This window comes from Hemiscyllium ocellatum, chromosome 15 (genome assembly GCF_020745735.1).
Source record: "Hemiscyllium ocellatum isolate sHemOce1 chromosome 15, sHemOce1.pat.X.cur, whole genome shotgun sequence".
NCBI lineage: Eukaryota > Metazoa > Chordata > Chondrichthyes > Orectolobiformes > Hemiscylliidae > Hemiscyllium > Hemiscyllium ocellatum.
This window is the reverse complement of record NC_083415.1, coordinates 17914555-17936080: the sequence shown is the minus strand read 5'-3', so window position 1 is coordinate 17936080 and position 21526 is coordinate 17914555. Positions and strand designations below refer to the sequence as shown.

The following is a 21526-nucleotide window of genomic DNA, read 5'->3' as shown; positions in this document are numbered from 1 at the left end:
CTGACACCCAGAAACGGCAAGAACACCCATCAACAGACACATCGACCTGGACCCCACATACAAATCACTGCAGCTGAAACTGACACCCGGAAGCGGCAAGAACAAACCAATACAAATACCGGAAGAAACATCAAAGCAGCGCTTCACACGAGGCTCCAACAGCACTGATGATGTTCCCTAGCCAGGGAACGAAACGTTTGCAGCAAAAACTTCCAGCTCGGCGAGCAGAACCACAACAACTTCAGATATGTTGGGCAAAAATAGTTAACACTAAGGTTACGTGGATGAGACAAGAAATAAATTTATTTTTGGGAATAGATCCCGGAAATCCTGCTTTCAACATTAACTATGAGGATGCTGTAAGTGGAGATGATCAATGATTTTAAGAGATGTTTCAAAAGCTCTTAAGGTTTCTAGCAGATACAGGAGACTGGGACTGACTTAATTGCTCTCTAGAGGGCTGTCTTGGACTCAATCGTCTCCTTCTGCAACATTACAATTCTATGGTTAATACCACTTAACTCAGAAAAGGTGCCTGCAGTATACTAGATTTGCAACATCAAGCTTACTGTTGGCTACTGCTGACATTTTACTAACCCAAGGCTATTGATTCTGAAGGAATTTTCAAGCCTTTGTATTTTTATGGGCAAGTTCAACAATCACATTCGATTAAAGTTGTCTGTTGTTCAAGCATCATAATGCTACAGTTTTATATTTTACACATTAAAAGCTGAGTCAGAAAAATGGAGTGGAATTCTGTAGTTTAAACCTCCAAGATTACAAGAAGTGCTAAGTTATTAACCCTTCATGCAAAGTAAAGTCAGATGAACATATTCTAAATTAAGAAAATGTTAAGAGAATTAATCAAAAGAAAGCATGAAAAGCAAGATCACCTTAAGTTCAGGAGCAACATGGAGATTTCCAAACCAAAAGACATCATCTATTGATGTTCATTTAAGTTTTATTCATGAGCAGTTGCTCGACTTTCTAAAATTAAAACAATGCCATAAAAAATGGTTTATAATGATAAAACAGTCCTCAGGGTATTTGGATATTATTTGTAGCAATTTGCACTTGAAGTTGCCTCCTCCATGATGCAATAAAATTCAAAACTTCCATAATGACACGATTGTTTAGGGTACAGCATGCAATAACAATCCTTCAGAAACTCCAAGGATCAATGGAGGAGAACTCACACATGTCCGATTCCTTGCACAAGTCGCAGTAATTCCCTTCCTTTGTATGAGTGGATGCTCCAAAGGTGGCAGTTGGCTCAATGACAGTCAGGTGACAGATATACAGGATCTCACTCACTCCTGAATAATCATGCAGCTACTATGAGCATGCATTTAATCAATATACATTATGTATGATCAAAGTGATTTGATATTATTGTGCAGACATCCAAAATTCAATAGCCTTTAAGACTGTGTTTTGCTTTGTGAAGATTCCATGTTGCTCTGTACAAGAGTCTGAGTGTAAATTCTAAGCTAGCATCTAAGAGAAATATGTCAACTAATAAATTACATAATAAATTTTAAATATATATTTCCTAAAAATCAAAAACTAAGACAGATTCAAACTTGTGTCTGTAATCACAGCAATAAACCTTTTCTGAGGTAAGAGGAGGCAATCTGCTAATGAAAAAAATATAGAATTGTGACTTACCCCAGGGAAAAAAAGCATTTTGAAAGCAAGATGGATGATTATTTAACCATTCAGGGTGTGAATTCCTTACAAGAATGGTATCTCGACAATTGTCAAATCATAATGACATGGTAATGGAATGGGAGAGGAGCAAAGATAGCATTCGTTCCTTGAGATGAAAACGTTCAACGCTTTTCAACCTGCATTTAGCCAGCAGCATAAATATATCAATTCAAAGTTTTGCTTAAGTAAAAATCAATTTAGTTGAATGGAGTGGTTGAATTGAGGCCAGGTTTATAACCAACCATCAAATGAAATATTTGAGTAGAAAGAGGGGAGTAGAACAACATTTCAGCTGGTAGATTCAGGTCTGTATCTAATCAAGATTGAAAACCTAAAGTCATTAGCATTTACTCATTATGCAGCTGAGATATCAAGTATAGTACACAGCAATCATAAAATTGGAATGATTTAAAGCCAGAAATTCAGGATGTTGTGACATGGAGGTAAAATACATCATTTGAAGCTCAAGTGTTTAATGATAGCTGAAGAAACACTAGATAATATTGCAGCCTTGATTCCTTTAAATGTTGGCTGTGGCAATAATTGCTGAAAAGTAGTCAACATTATCAATGCATATTATTCTTCACATTAAACACCAGTATCACTTGTTCTCGGTGCGTAATTCGCAGACATCTACCATTATTTAAAAATATGTCACAGCATTAAACAACTGTCAGATCTGTTGCACCAAATGCTACAACTAATACTTAAAGCCCTGAGATTTTCAAAAACACCACACTCCTCAGGCAGACAAAATAAGCTACCATGGAATCCAGACTACCCATCACACCTACTTTTACAGTTTCCATGGTTATTCTGCTAAACCTGAGAACAGCAAAGCTTGTGTAAGACACATAATTTACATACAAGTTTACAGCCCATTTACTGCATTTTGAGATGGTAGCACAAGTCCTTATTTCTCCCACTATTTGCAATTCATGTTTCATTTTTCCCCAAAGAATAATTTTTAGCTGATATTGCAAAATGTTTCATGGTGTTCATGCCTGCAGATGGAACTGTAGGCAAATTAGATTTGAATACTTTGCTCCATAAACCAGAATCAGCACAGCATTTTAGTCTCATCAGGCAAACCTTCACGTTAATAAGCAATACTTCTGGCCAGTTTCCCAAAATAGAAAGTGAAACCTCATCCTGAAGCCAACTTTATATCATATAGCAGTAGTCAGTTTCTTTATTTTCTAATCAGCTTGTTCAGAGGCGTTATTATTCACTTCTGGAGCAGGGTGGACTTGAACCTGGGTCACTTGGCCATGGTTTTCGGGACACTACCACAGAGCACTTCAAGATCAGAAGATATTTTTAATCAATCCATTCATGGATGTTGCGACAAGTGTTTTGAGCAGGTGGGACTTGAACCCAGGTCTTCTACCCAGTAGTATAGGCATTACCACTGGGCCGCAACAGCCCCAACAGCAGAAGCCATTGCTTTCAAAATCAATAAAATGCATCTGAATACAATCAATTAAAAAGCATTTGCCACATCAATAAATTGATAATCAAGGTCACATACAGCATTCCAGCTTAAAAAGAATAACCAAACAGATATCGTGGACAGTATTAAGAGTATGAAATAGCTTAAATGTTGAAATTATGGTGAAAACAATTGAGAGATTGAACAGATATTACGAATCATTTTCTATAATCTAAGCTAATTGCTTGGTCTTGTTAACAGCATACAGTGAGGACCAGGATTGGGGTCCAGCTCAAAAGAAGCGTGACATCACAGAAAATCTAAATTCATTTGTTGGTAATACCTGCTAATTTCATTATTATAAGTTACCTTTAAATGAAAGGTAAATAAGAGAAATAATCTCCAAATTAAAAACTAAACGACCACTAAGAAATTTAAAAAAAAAATCAATATCTAAGTAAATAAAATAGAGATGCAAACTGGCCATGGCACAATGGCCGACGGACCCATCCCAGAGGAGGGAGGGTCTGCCGTGGGTATATGAGCAGCAAGGGGCTCAATTTACAAGCAGAATCAAACAGGTAATAATCTCCAGGTGAATACCTGAGCCATGGGCTTTGACATGATTCAACAAGATTAGAGAGTTCAACGCAAGGCTTAAAGTTGGTGTGGGAGAAATGGTTCAAAGTCATGCTACACTGGCACTAGTGCTGGGGAAGGAGCAGCTGTTTCGATGGACAGGCCACCTGAATCATGCTGGGACCAGAGTTCTGGTAAATCACATAACTAGGGCTGTAGATAGGGTTTTAAACTAAAATGTGCTTTTGCCCGAAACGCCGATTTTCCTGCTCCTCGGATGCTGCCTGACCTGCTGTGCTTTTCCAGCACCACTCTAATCTAGATTCTGGTTTTCAGCATCTGCAGTCCTTGTTCTTAACCCAATGATGAATGAAGCCAACCAGGTAGCAGGTAATAAATGATAATTTAATAAATTACCTCAGGAGGAGGAGATTGGAGGGGGTGGGGTGGATATGGGACATGTGGAGTAGGAGGTCCGTGATGCGGGAGGGAGGGGGGTTGAGGAGGATTGGGGGGGGGGGGGTTGGAAGGAGGGGTAGTGGGGGAAGAGGAGAGTGGGAGAAAGGGGAGTGGGAGGAAGGGGGGCAGGGAGAGTGGGGGGGGCAGGGCGAGTGGGGGGGCAGGGGTGAGTGCAGCTGCGGGGAAGGGGGTGAGCACGGGGAAGGGGGAGGAGTGGAAGGGTCGGGCTGGGAGGGGAAAAGAGCAAGGGGGAGGGGGATGAGAGCGAGGAGACTGTGGGCAGAGGGGAGACGGGGCAGACAGGAAATGGGGTGCAGAGGTGAGATGGGGCAGAAGAGGGGAAATGGGGGGGGTGAGAAGAGGGATGACGGGGTGGGGGGTGGGTGAAGTTGTGGAGGGAAAGAAGCCTACCGAGTGGGGGAGGGACAAGGGGGAGACGGGGTGTGCAGGGGCGAGATAGGGTGGATAGCCGGGGGTGGGGGGGGGGGTGGGGGGTGTTGGACCAAAGAACCACAAAGAGAAGGAAATCGAGACAGTGTATTCAACAAAAATGGGCACCCAATGATACTGTCCACCGATTTCTCAGCAACAAACCCAAACATTCAGACAATACGCGCCCAGAAACCCTAACCACTCTCCCCTATATCAAAGACATTTCTGAAATGATTGCCAGACAACTCAGACCACTTGGCACCACAGTAGCGCACAAACACAACAACACACTAAAACAGCAGCTAATGAACTTAAAATACCTTACACAGATAACAAGCAAAGCACCGTTGGTAGCACGGTGGCACAGTGGTTAGCACTGCTGCCTCACAGCGCCAGAGACCTGGGTTCAATTCCCGTATTAGGCGACTGACTGTGTGAAGTTTGCACGTTCTCCCCGTGTCTGCATGGGATTCCTCCGGGTGCTCCGGTTTCCTCCCACAGACCAAAGATGTGTGGGTCAGGTGAATTGGCCATGCTAAATTGCCCGTAGTATTAGGTAAGGGGCAAATGTAGGGGTATGGGTGGGTTGCGCTTCGGCGGGTCGGTGTGGACTTGTTGGGCCGAAGGGCCTGTTTCCACACTGTAAGTAATCTAAACGTAATTTACAAAACACCTTGCACACCAGCTAGCCACAAAAAGACACGACCCTCTCCCTCGTAGCCCGACACACGGAGGAAACAAAACCACCATTTCGACTGGGACAACACAAAGACATGCCAAGAATTCCTAGAGGCCTGGCACTCCAACCACAACATCATAAACAAACACATAGATCTAGATGCCATCTATCAACCCCTCAGAAAATTCACAGGAAATGACATCACCACAAACCCCAGGAACCCCATCCAGGAGAAAGATATAAATAGAAAGCAGGAGACAACAGCTTCGCTTCACTTGGAGGTCGCCACTGATGATGTTACCTAGCCAGGTAATGAAACGTCTGGATATCAAACCTACAGCTCAGCGAGCAAACCTACACCCTAAACCTCAACCTGAGCTACAAACCTTCACAATGTGAGTACAATACTTGAATAGCTTCACAATAAAGTGCAACAGCAATGTAGTTGTGCTATTTTCATATCAAGAATTCGGAACTCAAAATGAAACAAAATCACAATAGGTGATTAAGAATGTGGAAGCAAGCTTTATTGCTTCTGACCAAATCTATAGATTCAAAATATTTGTCTCAGAGAAAAATAGGGATAAGTACCACGAGAAATTAAGGAAGAGAAAACTAGCCAATATTCCACTGCGATCAAACCATCCAAGACAATTGTGTCAATGGCAATGAAACATTCTTTTTTAAAACTGTATCAGAAGCTCACAAAACATTTATACAGGGCAAGTAAAAGACACTGTATAATAATTCATTGTGATTCTCAGTTTAAGGCAGAGCTGTTGAAAGACTATTTCACATTAGAACAGGCTTCTTTGGACAATGCTATTGTTCCAGCTAAGAGGGATGCCCAGAATGGAATAGCATTATGAATATTGAAAGATACTAGTACCATCTGGATAGATTAGGAATTCTTAAGGTATGTGGAGGAATCAATTAGAGAGCAAGCCATCTTAGACTGAGTACTGTGTAACGTGAAGGGAATCACTGCCAATCTTGGTGTGCGAGACCCCTTGGGGATGAGTGAGCATAACATGATAGAAGTTTTTAATCAAGATAGAGAGTGAGACAGTTCACTTGGAGACTAGAATGCCGAACCTGAATAAAGGAAAACTGAATGCTGAACCTGAATGAAGATGCGCAGCATGAGGTGGCCTTGATAGATAGAGGAAAGTTACTTAAAGGGGTGATAATGGACAGGCCAATGACAAACATTCAAGGAATGCATGGAGGAACTGCATCGACTGTCTATTCCTGCCTTGCACAAGAGCCAAATGGATTACAAAGGAAATTAGAGATAGTATTTGATCCAAGAAGAAACATACAGATTGGCCAAGAAAAATAATAGGCCTGAGGATTGGGAGCAGTTCAGAATTCAGCAAAGGAGGACCAATGGATTGATTAAGAGGGGAAAAGTACTGTACAAAAGTAAGCTTGCAAGGAACATAAAGACTGGCACTAAGAGTTTTTATCGGTATGTGAAGAAAAAGAGATTAGTGAAGACAAATATAGGTCACCTACAGACAGAAACAGGAATGTATAATAGGGGACAAAGAAATAGCTAGCAACTGAATACATACTTTGGTTCTGTCTTGACAAAAGAGGACACAAATCAGGTACCAGAAGTGTTGGAGAATGCAAGATTTAGTGAGAGGAAAGAACTGAGGATAATCAATATTAGCAGAGAAATGGTGCCGGAAAACTGAGGGGATTGAAGGCAGATAAATCACCAGGGCTTTCAGGATTCTATAGAGTCTGGAAGAATCCCTGCAGATTGGAGGGTAGCAAATGCTCCTTCAATATTCAAAAAGGAAGATAGAGAGAAACCAGGGAATTACAGACCAGTAAGCTTAATATTGGTAGTGGAGAAAATTCTCAAACCCATTATTAAGGGCTTCACAGCAGAGCGTTTAGAAAGCAGTGCCAGAATCAGCATGAATTTATGAAAGTGAAATCGTGCTTGACAAATCTGTTGGAATTCTATGAAGATGTAACCAGTAGATTTGACAAGGGGGAGTCAGACAATGTGGTATATTTGGACTTTCAGAAAGCATTTTACAAAGTCCCACATAAAAGATTATTGCCAAAGATTGAAGTGCAGGGGATTGGGGGGGGGGGGGGGGGGACGTATTCAGATGGACAGAAAACTGGTTGGCAGAGAGGAGACAGTAGGAATTAATGCATCATTTTCAATTCGGCAGTCAGTGGAGTGGCACAGGGATCAATGCTAGAACCCTAGCTATTCACAATATATATACTAATGAGTTGGATGAAAGAACAAAATGTAACATCTCAAAGTTTGCAGATGATACCAAGTTGGGTGGGAGGCTGAACAGTGATGAGGTTGCAGAGATCCTTCAGCAGGATCTGGACAGATTGGGTGTGTGGGCAAATCAATGGCAGATGCAGTATAATTTGGATAAATGCGAGGTTATTCACTTTGGAAACAAAAACAAGGCGGCAGATTACGAACTGAATGGCTATAAAATGGAGGAGGGGAGTTTGCAGCGGGGCCTGGATGTTCTGCTGTACCAGTGGCTGAAGATAAGAATGCAGGTGCAGGAGGAGATAAAGAAGGACAATGATATGTTGTCCTTCATTGCGAGAGATTTAGAGTACAGGAGCAGGGATGTGTGGTTGCAATTAATCAGGGTGAGGCCACATCTCAAATATTGTTTGAAGTTTTGGTCTCCTTTTCTGAAGAAAGATGCTCTTTTTCTCTAGGAGTGCAGCTAAGCTTCATCAGGCTGATTCCAGGGATGACGGGACTGACATATGAGGAGAGATGGACTAGGTTAGGATTGTTTTCGCTGAGTGAGGGGGTTGGGGATCTCATAGAGATCTATAAAATTCTAACAGGACGGGACAGGGTAGACGCAGGGACGATGTTCCCGATGGTGGGTATGTCTAGAACCAGGGGTCACAATCAGAAGATTCGAGGTAGACCATTTAGGACTGAGATGAGGAAACATTTCTTCATCCAAAGAGTGGTGACCCTGTGGAATTCATTACCACAGGAAGTAGTTGATGCAAAGCATTGAATTTATTTAAGAGGCAGCTAGATATAGCACATGGGGCGAAAGGGATCAAAGGTTTTGTGGAGAAAGCAGGATTAGGCTATTGAGTTGGATGATCAGCCAGGATCATGATGAATGGTGGAGCAGGCTCAAAGGGCTGAATGGCCTCCACCTGCTCCTATGTTTATCTATTATTCTCCAAGAAACCTCAGTTTATTTAAACTACCCACAGAACTGATTTCTCATTGCTGGAACCTTTACGAATCCCATCTGCACTTCCTCTCATACCTTCTTACCTTTCCTAAAGTGTGTTGCCCAAAATGGAACACAATATTCCATTGTAACCAAACCAGGCCTTATATGGGTTTCTTACAACTTTCTTGCTTTTGTTTTGCCTCTATTTATAAAGCTTAACATTCCATTTTATTAATTGCCTTGCTGACTTTCAATGACTTGTGCAGATGTAGCCATGGATCCTTCCGTTCTTATAGCCGCTGTAGAATTGAGATCTGAATTTTATCTTATTTCTCCTCATTCTTACTGCCAAAATAAATCACTATTAAATTTCACCTGCCATTCTTCTGCCCATTAAATCAGTCTAAGTTCTCTTGAAATTTATCACAATCCTGTTGCAATAATTTAAAGCGTCTGTTATATGAAAATTTTGAAATTCGACCCTAGTCATTAATGTAGGTTAAGAAAAAGAGGGGAAGATCTTGAGGGAATCCTGATATATACCTTCCTTTTGTCCGGTTTTGCAGAAATCATATCCTACAGCAAACTTTAAGTTTGCAACACAAACATTACTGCTACGCATTTTACAAGACTGAACAGATTGTATAGTTTTTCTATTTTGCAACTGATGTAATTTAGTTATCAGAATATCCCATCTAAAAATAGTTATAGCAAGTAATTGTTCAGCACTTTTCTATTGCACTATTAATAACAAGGATAACTGCCTAGAAAGCTATTTAATTCTTCCATGCCACCATTTAAAAGTCTCAATTCAATTAAATAGATGGACCTTCATGTTGCGAAATAAATTCTATTTGATTACTTCACTCTAAATAAAATGTCACAAATCTTCCCGTTTTTTATTTTGCTTCACCTTATTCTCCTGAGAAAGGCATAGCAAGAACAAAGAATTCAACAAAAGCCCATTCTACATGTGTGCACTGATCTTAGGCAGTACTTATATCTCAGCAAAAGTAGAATTTGTAGCCATTATAAACCTTTGAATAAAGGCTGGCTTCCAGAATTAGAAATTCACAGAAATCATTTTGCATGTGTTTTGTGACAGATAACAGATCCGTTTTTAAAAAGAATATCCATCATTCAATACTTAAAAATTGTGCCACTGATTTTATTCTTATCTGTCTTCAACAGCAAACGAATAGCACAGTAACAGAACCAATGACTACTGTATTTCATTGATGATAAAATAATGTCAAACTCAAACTTTTGTCTAAAATCCATTTTAACTTTGGAATTTCATAAAAGTATTAAAAAGAGCAACCAAAGAGAAATATGTTAGAAAAGATAGATAAGGCCCATTTTTGAACAGAAAGACTCTTCTTCAGGACTTTTAATGCAGTAATGTGCTGTGAACTCTATTGGACTAGTAATTAATCTCTATCACAGAACACAGAGCCTCTGAGCTGCTTGTGTAGCCACAGTATATGTGTGGTTGGTCCAGCTAAGTTTTCCACTCCTAAAAGCCCTGCCACAGATGTTATTGACAGAGGTTTTATCATAGTTATGTCTCTTAACATGGTTATGCTGTTGAATATAAACTGGAGGTAGCTAATTTCTCTTTTGTTGGAGATGGTAATTCTCAAAATGGCAGGAGTAGGTAACTCAGCCTCTCAAGCCTGTACTGCTATTCAATGTGTTCATTGCTGGTCTCATTACAACGTCATCTTCTACTTTCCTGCTGGCTCCCCACAACTTTTCAACCTATTCCTTTTAAAAATCTATCAATTTCCTTGTCCTCTGCCTTCTCTATTATCTGTGGATTTGCAAATGGATCTGACCATTTGCCATCATTAGCAAAAATCCCCCATTTTGATCTTCTGATGGAGGAATGGGCACTGGTAAAATGCCAAAGCATGGCTGGACCTCGCACTTTTGTTGGGGAAAGGTTATCTGGTATGTCATAAAACACTATTCTCTTTTTAGTGCACTGCCAATGCTACAGCAATTTATTAAATGTTCTTCATTCTCACCTGGTCACAACACTTATGGATGATGTGATGCACTAATGATTATTTCAAAATAAAGTTAACAAAGCAACTGAGCAATGCAAAATCCTTTTCGCTTGTCTAATATTTTCAATTTAATAAACAAAAGGAGGTTCAGAGATTTACTGAATTTATGAAATCAATGGGTTGTCGTGTGACAGAAGGGGTTTGTCTCCACTAGAGGATTTTTATCCGGAAGGGGCAGTACAGTTGACTGAAGTGCGCAAGATCCCCAATGGTCTTGACAAGGTGAACCTGGAAAGGATTGATTCCTTGCGTGAGTAAATCCAAACAAGGAGCACTCCTTAAAAATTAGGGATCAGATATTTAGGACAAGGGTGAGGAGAAATTTCTTCTCTTGGAGGATTGAGAGACTGTGGAACATTGCCTCAGAAGATGGTGGAGATAAGTACCATTAAATATTTTTAAGGTAGAGGCAGATAGATTCTAATTAGGCCAGGGAATCACATATTATCAGGGTAAATGGAATGTGGAATTAATATCAAACAGACCAACCATGCTCTTATTCAGTGGTGGACCAGGCTCAAGGATCTGAATGGTCTAATACTACTCATTCATTCATAACTATATCATGTCATTGTTGTGGTTCTGTTCGCCAAGCTGGGAATTTGTGTTGCAAACGTTTCGGCCCCTGTCTAGGTGACATCCTCAGTGCTTGGGAGCCTCCTGTGAAGTGCTTCTGTGATGTTTGCTCCGACATTTATAGTGGTTTGTCTCTGCCGCTTCCGGTTGTCAGTTCCAGCTGTCCGCTGCAGTGGCCGGTATATTGGGTCCAGGTCGATGTGTTTGTTGATTGAATCTGTGGATGAGTGCCATGCCTCTAGGAATTCACTGGCTGTTCTCTGTTTGGCTTGCCCTATAATAGTAGTGTTGTCCCAGTTAAATTCATGTTCCTTGTCATCTGCGTGTGTGGCTACTAAGGATAGCTGATCGTGTTGTTTCGTGGCTAGTTGGTGTTCATGGATGTGGATCGTTAGCTGTCTTCCTGTTTGTCCTATGAATGTTTTGTGCAGTCCTTGCATGGGATTTTGTACACTACATTGGAACAATATACCGGCCACTGCAGCGGACAGCTGAAACTGACAACCTGAAGTGGCAGAGACAAACCACTATAAATGCCGGAGGAAACATCACAGAAGCGCTTCACAGGAGGCTCCCAAGCACTGAGGATGTCACCTAGACAGGAGACGAAACGTCTGCAACACAAATTCCCAGCTCGGCGAACAGAACCACAACAACGAGCACCCGAGCTACAAATCTTCTCCCAAACTTTGTATATCATGTCATTTCAGTATTAGGAGGTACAAGGTCTAGAAGTTTCATTCTTGTATCATCCCTGCAGACTCAATTACAGCTATTGACAATTTAATAACTTGGAACAAGAGGGAAATATGTGAAACACATCAGTGAAATCACAATGTAAAATTCAGTTAGGTACCAAAACATTGACGTCATTCTTTTCTGGATTAAATCTTGGGTCAAGGCGATGGAAATATTCAATCTTTCAGAATGTGAATTATTTGCTACAAATAGTGCCTTGAGCAGACATGAAGGGCCAAATGGCCTGTCTAATCTTGTGCCAAAGTCCTAAACTGTGCAACATCCTGAAAAGCAAGTGTCACAATAAATTTGAAGTCTAATGTAAAATCAATTGGAGCCCACTTGTGGCACATTGATTTAGATGGTAATAAGTCACCTTAGACAGTGGGTTCAAGTCCACTTTATTACTTAAGCAATGTAAGTTAGACAATGCAATATTGAAGAAACTTACTTACAACGCACAAAATCCCATTTTCATGACTTTTAGAATCATAAGGTCTCCAACAAGCTCTTTCAACCAATATCAGTAAGACAGATCAAGTGGTCATGCATCTGAATGCTACTCATGGAAATGGGCTGTGCACAATCAGCTTCAAAACATGCCTACAATACAAGTGACTTCACTAAAAAAAGTTATTAATTAGATCTACCATAGTTTGGGACATCCTATGTAAATGAAAGGCATTACACTGAAGTTCTTCTTTTCAAATTTCTGCTTATAATCCATCCACAGCTGCAGATGAAAAAACCTCATGCTCACACCCATATGCGAAATAGCACTGAGAATTCAGATACAATTTATATCTGACTGATAATGAGAGAAGACCTCTGATGCATTTTTAAAAAAAAAATTAAGTATACTGAACGAGTCAGGGACTACAGAATATAGATACTCACTGACAGCTGCTGCAGCAACACATCGATTCCTTCCTGGTCACCAAGTAATTCCCTATTGACTGAAAACAGAAGAACTGCTGGTCAGATATTACAGCATTAAACATGGATACACTCTGTGTATTAACTTCGGCACAATATATTATAGGAGCAATCAGAAGACAGACAAATGTGTTAGAAAACCAGAAACGCTTCACCATAGTAATGCGCTGCCATAATATTGCATTTAAATAAGCTGTTTTTTAATATAACCAATATACCTGGTATATAAGTAACCAGACAATCAAGATATTCAACATTTAATACAATGGACAAATTAAATAAAAGCAATGCAGTCCTCAAGTATTCACAGAAATACTAAATAAGTCCAAATAATTCAATGACACTTAAAAAAAACTGTTTAATACCCTTCTTCATAATGGGAGAACTATTTCAAATTTATCAAGAAAACATTTGTGCATGTGTCACAGAATGGCATCATAAGCTAATGGGTATAGTCTTATAATAATTACAGAAAAACAGCTACAAAGACATCAAAAGTAGGACAAAAACAATTCATGGGCATGTTACTTTTCAAAAGGTTAGGCAGGAAGGAAAGGGTGATGAGATAGCTTTGTTAGTGCAAGATGGAATAAGTAAATAGCGAAAACAATTATCTTGAACTGGAAAAATCCATTTGGGTGGAGGTAAGAAATGACACGGGGATGAAGACTGACGGAAGCTGTTTATAGATGCCCGAACAACAGCTATACTGTAGGTTGTAGAATAAATTAGGAAATGAGAATGTAAAAATAGGCAGAACATTAATTATGCACAGAATGGAGCACACAAACTGATCTTCGTTGAAACGGCACTCTTTCAAATGGAGGCAAACACTCTCCAAAATACCATTCCCTAATTCTTCAGAGACATTATAGCCAAATCTCACCGTCGAAATGCATGTTATGTAGAGCTACTTGTAATTTGAAATATCTAATGTAATCAAGCACAGTCTGCACAGCTTCATGCGTGGAAATCATACCTGACAATTTATTAGAATTATAGAGTCAGAGAAATGTACAGCACAGAAACAGACCCTTTGGTCCAACTCGTCTATGCCAAACAGACTCCCACCTGCCAGCATCTGGCTCCTATCCCTCCAAACCCTTCCTATTCATATACCCATCCCAGTGCCTATTAAATGTTGCAATTGTACTAACCTCCACCACTTTCTCTGGCAGCTCATTCCATACACATATCACCCTCTGCGTGAAAAAGTTGCCTCTTACGTCTCGTTTTTTTCCTTTCCCCTCTCACTCTAAACCTATACCCTCTAATTCTGGACTTCCCCACCCCAGGGAAAAGACTTTGTCTATTTATCCTATCCATGCCCCTCATGATTTTATAAACTTCTATAAAGATTATCCCTCAGCCTCTGACGCTTCAGGGAAAATAGCCCCAGCCTATTCAATCCCTCCAACCCTGGCAACATCATTGTGAATCTTTTCTGAATCGTTTCAAGTTTCGCAACATCAACCAGAATTGCATGCAATGTTCCAACAGTGGTCTAACAGATGTCCTGTACAGTCGCAACATGCCCTGCCAACTCTTCTACTCAATACTCTGACCAATAAATGAAAACAAACCGAAGACCTTCTTCAGAACCGCATCCACCTGCGACTTCACTTTCAAGGAGCTCTGAACCTGCACTCCAAGGTCTCTTTGTTCAGCAACACTCCCTAGGACCTTACCATTAAGGTATACAAGTCCTACTCTGATTTGCTTTTCCAAAATGCAGCACTTCGCATTTATCTAAATTAAACTCCATCTGCCACTCCTCAGCCCATTGGCCAATCTGATCAAGATCCTGTTATAATCTGAGGTAACCTTCTTCGCTGTCCACGACATCTCCAATTTTGGTGTCATCCACAAACTTACTAACCATACCCCCTATATTCACATTCAAATCATCTATATAAATGATGAAAAGTAGTGGAGCCAGCACCAACCCTTGTGGCACTCCTCTGGTCACAGGCATCCAGTCTGAAAAACAACCCTCCACCACCATCCTCTGTCTTCTAACTTTGAACCAGTTCTGTATTCAAATGGCTAGTTCTCCCTGTTTTCCGTGAGACCTAACCTTGCTAACTAGTCTCGCATGGGGAACCTTTAATGCCTTGCTGAAGTCCATACAGATCACATCTACCGCCCGGCCCTCATCAGTACTCTTTGTTACTTCTTCAAAAAACTCAATGGAGTTTGTGAGAAATGATTTTCCACACACAAAGCCATGTTGGCTAACCCGAATCAGTCCTTGCCTTTCCAAACATATGTACATCGTGTCCCTCAGGATTCCCTCTAACAACTTGCCCACCACCGAGGTCAGGCTCACTAGTCTATAGTTCCCTGGCTTGTCCTTATCACCTTCCTTAAACAGTGGCACCATGTTAGCCAACCTCCAGTCTTCCAGCACTTCACTTGTGACAATCAATGATACAAATATCTCAGCAAAAGGCCCAGCAATCATTTCCCTAGCTTCCCAAAGTTCTAGTGTACACCTGATCAAGTCCTGGGGATTTATTCACTTTTATGCGTTTCAAGGTATCCAACACTTCCTCCTCTGTAATACGGACATTTTTCAAGAAGTCACCATCTATTTCCATACATTCTATATCTTCCATATCCTTTTCCACAGTAAATACGGACGTAAAATACTCTGAGTATCTCCTCCCACCTCCTGCAGCTCCACACAAAGGCTGTCTTGCTCATCTTTGAGGGGCCTTATTCTCTCTCTAGTTACTCTTTTCTCCTTAATGTATTTGTAAAAACCTTTTGGACTCTCCTTAATTCTATTTGCCAAAGCTATCTCAAGTCCCCTTTCTGCTCTCCTAAGTTCTCTCTTAAGTATACTCCTACTACATTTATACTCTTCCAAGCTTTCACTCATTTTATCCTGTCCAACCTGACATATGCTTCCTTCTTTTTCTTAACCAAACTTTCAATTTCTTTCGACATCCAGCATTCTTATACCTACCAGCCGCCTTTTCACCCTGACAGGAATATACTGACTCGCATTATCTCATTTCTGAAGGCTTTCCATTTTCCAGCTTTCCCTTTACCTGCAAACATCAGCCCCCCAATCAGCTTTTGAAAGTTTTTCCCTATACTTTCAAAATTGGCCTTTTTCCAATTTAGAACTTAAACTTTAGATCTTGTCTATCCTTTTCCATCACTGTTTTAAAATTAATAGAATTATGATTGCTGGCCCCAAAGTGCTCCCCCACTGACATCTCAATCACCTGCCATGCCTTATTTCCCAAGAGTAGGTCAAGTTTTGCACCTTCCATAGTAGGTACATCTACATACTGAATCAGACAATTTTCTTGTACACACTTAACAGATTCCTCTCTATCTAAACACTTAACACTATGGCAACCCCAATCTATTTTTGGAAAGTTAAAATCCCTTACAATAACCATCCTATTACTCTTGCCAATAACGGAGATCTCTTTACAAATTTGTTTCTCAATTTTCCTCTGAGTATTTCGGGGTCTATAATACAATCCCAATCAGATGATCATCCCTTTCTTATTTCTCAAGTCCACCCAAATAACTTCCCTGCATGTATTTCTGGAAATATCCTCCCTCAGTACAGCTGTAATGCTATCCCTAATCAAAAACGCCACTCCCCCTCCTCTCTTGCCTCCCTTTCTGTCCTTCCTGTAGCATTTGTATCCTGGAACATTAAGCTGCCAGTCCTGTCCATCCCTGAGCCATGTTTCTGCAACTGCTATGATATCCCAGTCCTATGTTCCTAACCATGCCCTGAGTTCATCTGCCTTCCCTGTTAGGCCCCTTGCATTGAAATAAATATTCTCTGCTTTGTCCCTGCCTGTTTGACTCGCCTTTGTTCTCAACCGTACCAGTCTCAGATTGATCTCTTTCCTCACTCTCTTCCTGGGTACCACCCCACCCCACCTTACTAGTTTAAATCCTCCCAATCACCTCTAGCATATTTCACTGCCAGTATATCAGTCACCTTCCAATTTAGATTCTTGTACTGGTCACTTCTACCACAAAAGAGCTACCAATGCTTCAAAAATGTGAATCCTTCTCCAGTACACCAGTTCTTCAACCATGCATTCATCTACTCTATCCTCCTATTCTTGCCCTCATAGCTCACAGCACCGCGAGTAATCCAGGTATTACTACTCTTGAGGACCTCCTTTTTAAATTCCTAATTAACTCTCTGTAATCTCCCTTCAGAATCTCAACATTTTCCTTTCCTATGTTGTTGGTTCCAACGTGTACAATGACGCCCTTCTGGCCCCTCTCGCCGTTGAGAACATTCTGCACCCTCGCCGAGACATCCTTGATCCAAGCACCAGGGAAGCAACACACCATTCTGATTTTTCGCTGCTGGCCACTGAAACTTTTGTCTGTACCTCGGACTAGAGAGTCCCCTAACACAATCGACCACTTGGAACCTGACGTACTCCTCACTGCATTGGGGCCAGTCTCAATACCAGAAACTTGGCTGTTCGCGCTATGTTCCCCTGAGAATCCATCACCCCCTACATTTTTGAAAACAGCATACTTGTTTGAAATGGGGATAGCTACAGAAGACTCCTAAACTATCTGCCTACCTCTCTTACCTTTCCTGGAGTTAACCCATCTATGTGACTGTATCTGCAACTTTTTCCCCTTCCTCAAGCTGCCATCCATCACATCCCCTGCTCTTGTAAATTCCTCATTGCCTCTGTCTCCCCAACTGATCCATTCGATTTGATAAGATTCTTTGAGGTAAAAGCAGAATAGATAAAATGGAACCAGTAAATCTATTATATTTTAATTTCAAAAAAGGAATTGATAACGCACTGCACAAGCATCTTAAAAAGATAAGGACTCATTGTGTTGGGGGTGAAATAGCAGCATTGATGAATTTACCAAAGAGAGAATTGGGCTGCAAGGGGCATTTCCAGTGGAATAATTAGTGGAGTGCTGGGGCTGCAAATATTTACAAAATATATTCACGTCTTGAATGACAGAAGCGAATGTACAATTGCTATGTTTGCAAGTGTCATACAAAACATTTGGGAAATGACTTGTGAGGATGACATATATGTTCATAAGAGGGAAAGAGACTGGTCAAGAGTGGCAAAAATTTAGCAGATTGTGGTAAATGTGAGGCAGGAAGAATGGTGAGCTGAATATTATTCAAATGGAGAGAAAAACTACACAAGGCTGCACCACAGGGATTTGGGGGTCCTAGTGCACGAATCACAAAAAGCTAGTTTACAAGTTCGGGTAATAGGAAGCATTTAGAATCAGAGGGCATAATCTCAGAATCAAGGGTCGACCATTTAAGACACGGATGAGGAATTTCTTCTTTCAGAGGGTAGGAATTTGTGTAATTCTTTACGACACAGCACTGTAGAGGCTAATTCATTAAGCCTATTCTTGGCTGAAGTAGATTTTTAATCAGCAAGAGAATAGAGAGTTATAGAGAAAAGAGAGAAATATGAGGGTTATCAGATCAGCCATGTTCTCATGGAATTGTGGCGCAAACTCACCGAATTGAAAGGCTTACTTGTTCTCCCATGTCTTATGGTTATTAAATGACAATAGACATGATTCCAGATTCAATTTCCAGCATCCATGCAACTTGCTGAAATTTGAAATAATGCTGTCTCTCAAAACTGAAGATCTCTTTCAAAGTTAAGGCATATGTGCCTTATTTTAGCTGAATAATATTACTATTTGTGCAGCTTTACGAAAGAACTAGCCATGTCAAGTGCCTTCATTCTGCACTGAGATTCTATATTCTCCCTCTCAATTCTACAGAGGGGAAATGAATATAAGTGTTTTGATTGAACGAGTCAGCTGGATGGTCATCCAAAAGTTAGACATTGTTCTCCAAGCAACTAAAGCAAAAAAATAGATAAAATCTTTTCAAAATTTCTCTTCTTGGCAGGCAAAATATTAAGCATGCACATTGCACATTATAGATCAGTGTGGGTCAATTACAGCAAGTGAGGAAAAACTATCTCAGAATATGAATTTATAAAGGGTCAAGTTAACATCTACTGACATCAGATTGTAAAACAGATAACCACGCATTTGGGGAGGATACCAACTGAGAAGTCAAATAAGTGAAAAATGCAGAAATTCAGAATAACCATGAAACTTTATATAATGTCTTACAAAATTAGGCTTTTCAGCATCGTCTTACCCTTAATGAGATTTGACATCAACCTAGGATCAACCATCTGTGTAGCTGGATGGTTATGAATTGAGCATAGCTACAATTTCCTATTCACTTTTCATAATCTTACTCAAAGGTGATGGCAAAGTTTAACACTCAAGAGCCAACTTTCACCTCATTTATCACATTAATCCTACCAATGCCTCTTTAACTAAAAGGAGGCAGATCTAAAGTCTAAATCCTTTATTAGATCGAAAGCTGCTCATCTTCATGTCTGACCCATTCCTTCGCATGATGACTCGATAGTGGAGGAACAGATGTTGGAAAGGTAAAACAAAGTCTATTGTGGCCATAAAGATGAGAGTTACCATATTTTAGTATTTTTAGGGAAAATGGCACCACAGTAATGTATTATGCAGTAAAAAAGGTGAAAACAGAGAAACAGCCTGGACCAGCCACCTGGTGCATCTGTCAAACAGCCTAGACATCTCAGATTTTCCTCGTCTCTGGGTACATGCAAAAGCAGTTGAATGAAGTCAACCAGCTGGACCCTTCCTTTGCTATTATCACATTTTTAACAAAGTGTAAAGTGTGATCAAGCGAGATGTAAGCATGATCTATGGCAACAGGAATGGGCAAAACATCATGTACACTAACAGGGAGCAGAAACTCCAGTCCAGAAACTACATGTAGGTGGTCCTTGGATGGTGGTCAGTTTTTAGACGCATTTGAAAATAGCATCAACCAAAATGTGTACCAATTTCTATCTATAAATACACAGCTGACTGATGTTCACCTGAGGAGCAAAAAGGTGGAGGTAATTCTAAACTTTGTCAGTTGCAAGCCATCTTCACGATTATTAAGCCAAAACCACTGGGAAACAGAGCAATGACAGCATGTGATTCTGATGACTATCTGCAGCACAGATCCGAAAAAATAACTCTCAATTGACATCAGGATTCCTACTACACATATTATTTAAATGTAACACAGATGATGTTCCAGTTTATCAAGCAACATTAAATGAAAGCTAGTCCTTGAGAAACACTGACAGCAGAATCGTAAACAGACTAACAGATGTAAAGATAAAGCTACCAGATGGACAGAACCATTACGGGGTTTGGATGAGGAAAATATTCACAATCTGTTCATTTTTTACCAATTTCATGTTCTTCGATCTCAAAAATAATCACAGAAAATAAACCCACCGTCATTATTCTGGAGTAAAATGGCGAGAATTTCACTACAGTAAAGCTTGTTGGCATCAAAAGGTATCTTGGCCTGTTTTAAAAATAGAATTGGTTACAACATGTCAGAACACTGCAAGAATTACATCAAATTATCATATTCAACTGAGCACAGATTCTAAAAAACATCAATCTTAAAAAATCCCCACAGTGTGGAAAGATGGAGTCTGCACCGATCCGCTGAAGATCATTCCACCCAGATTCAGCTTCCTCACCCTATCCTATAACCTTGTACTTACCATGGGTAATCCAGCTAACCTGTACATCTTTGGACTGCAGAAGGAATCTGAGCACCATGGGGAAACCATGTGGACACGGGTGTATTGTAAACATCATACAACCACCCAAACCTGGAATTGAAATCAGATCTCTGGTGCTGCGAGGCAGCAGAGCCAACAATTGGAGCACCATGCCATCTTAATTGATACTAGGCTTCCAACTGTGCACATTTAAAAGTTCAAATAGAAACAGCCTTCTCTCTGTGTATTGTTAGATGCCAATTTAACCCAAATAATTGGATGGCTTTGATCTTTTCTCTGAAAAAGTCAAATACCTAAAGATTTCCACAGAGTGGCATTCTGGACTCAGTATAACAGCAAGATTCAAATCAAATTGCATGAAATTAAGAACGTCTCAGTTCAAATTGCAATGGGAGTGGACAGCAAAGGCAAATCTAAAAGCTTAACAGTTGAAGAGCAAAAGGAAAACAAGTTTTGAGAAGATTTGTAGCACAGGTTGAGGTTCTGGATGTAGGCTTGCTCGCTGAGCTGGACGGTTCATTTCCAGAAGTTTCGTCACCCTACCAGGTAACATCTTCAGTGGGCCTCCTGGCAAAGCACTGCTGATAATTCCTGCTTTCTTTTTATATGTTTGCCATTCTTTGGGTCGGTGATGTAATTTCCTGTGCTGATGTCACTTCTGGTTCTTTTTCTCAGGGGTTGGTACATGGGGTCTAACGCAATGTGTTTGTTGATAGAGTTCCAGTTGGAATGCTATGCTTCTAGGAATTCTCGTGCATGTCTCTGTTTGGCTTGTCTGAGGATGAATGTGTTGTCCCAGTCAAAGTGGTGTCCTTCCTCATCTGTATGTAAGGATACTAAGTGACAGAGGGTCACACTGTTTTGTGGCTAGTTATGTTCATGTATCCTGGTGGCTTGTTTTCTACATGAGTATTTACAGCATTTTCTGCTTTTATTTTAGATTTCAAGCTTCTGCCTTACTTTGCTCTTGTAATCGCAATAGGAGCCGAACAGTTTTCAGTGTCACTTGGAAAAGATGCCTGCAAAACGTTTCATAAATGTACAGATCAATGAGT

The 21526-nt window shown here is 40.4% G+C and overlaps 1 protein-coding gene across 1 annotated transcript in view; it reads right to left on the bottom strand.

Annotated features, from left to right (window-relative positions):
- The window catches only part of ctnnbl1 (catenin, beta like 1), a 177624-nt gene that overhangs the window by 87799 nt on the left and 68299 nt on the right, over positions 1–21526 (bottom strand). Inside the window, exons 8-9 of the mRNA XM_060836293.1 lie at positions 20173–20245; positions 12784–12842 (exon numbers count right to left, since the gene is read on the bottom strand). Of these exons, the coding sequence (XP_060692276.1) occupies positions 12784–12842; positions 20173–20245 (132 nt within the window). The remainder of the gene's footprint in view (positions 1–12783; positions 12843–20172; positions 20246–21526) is intronic.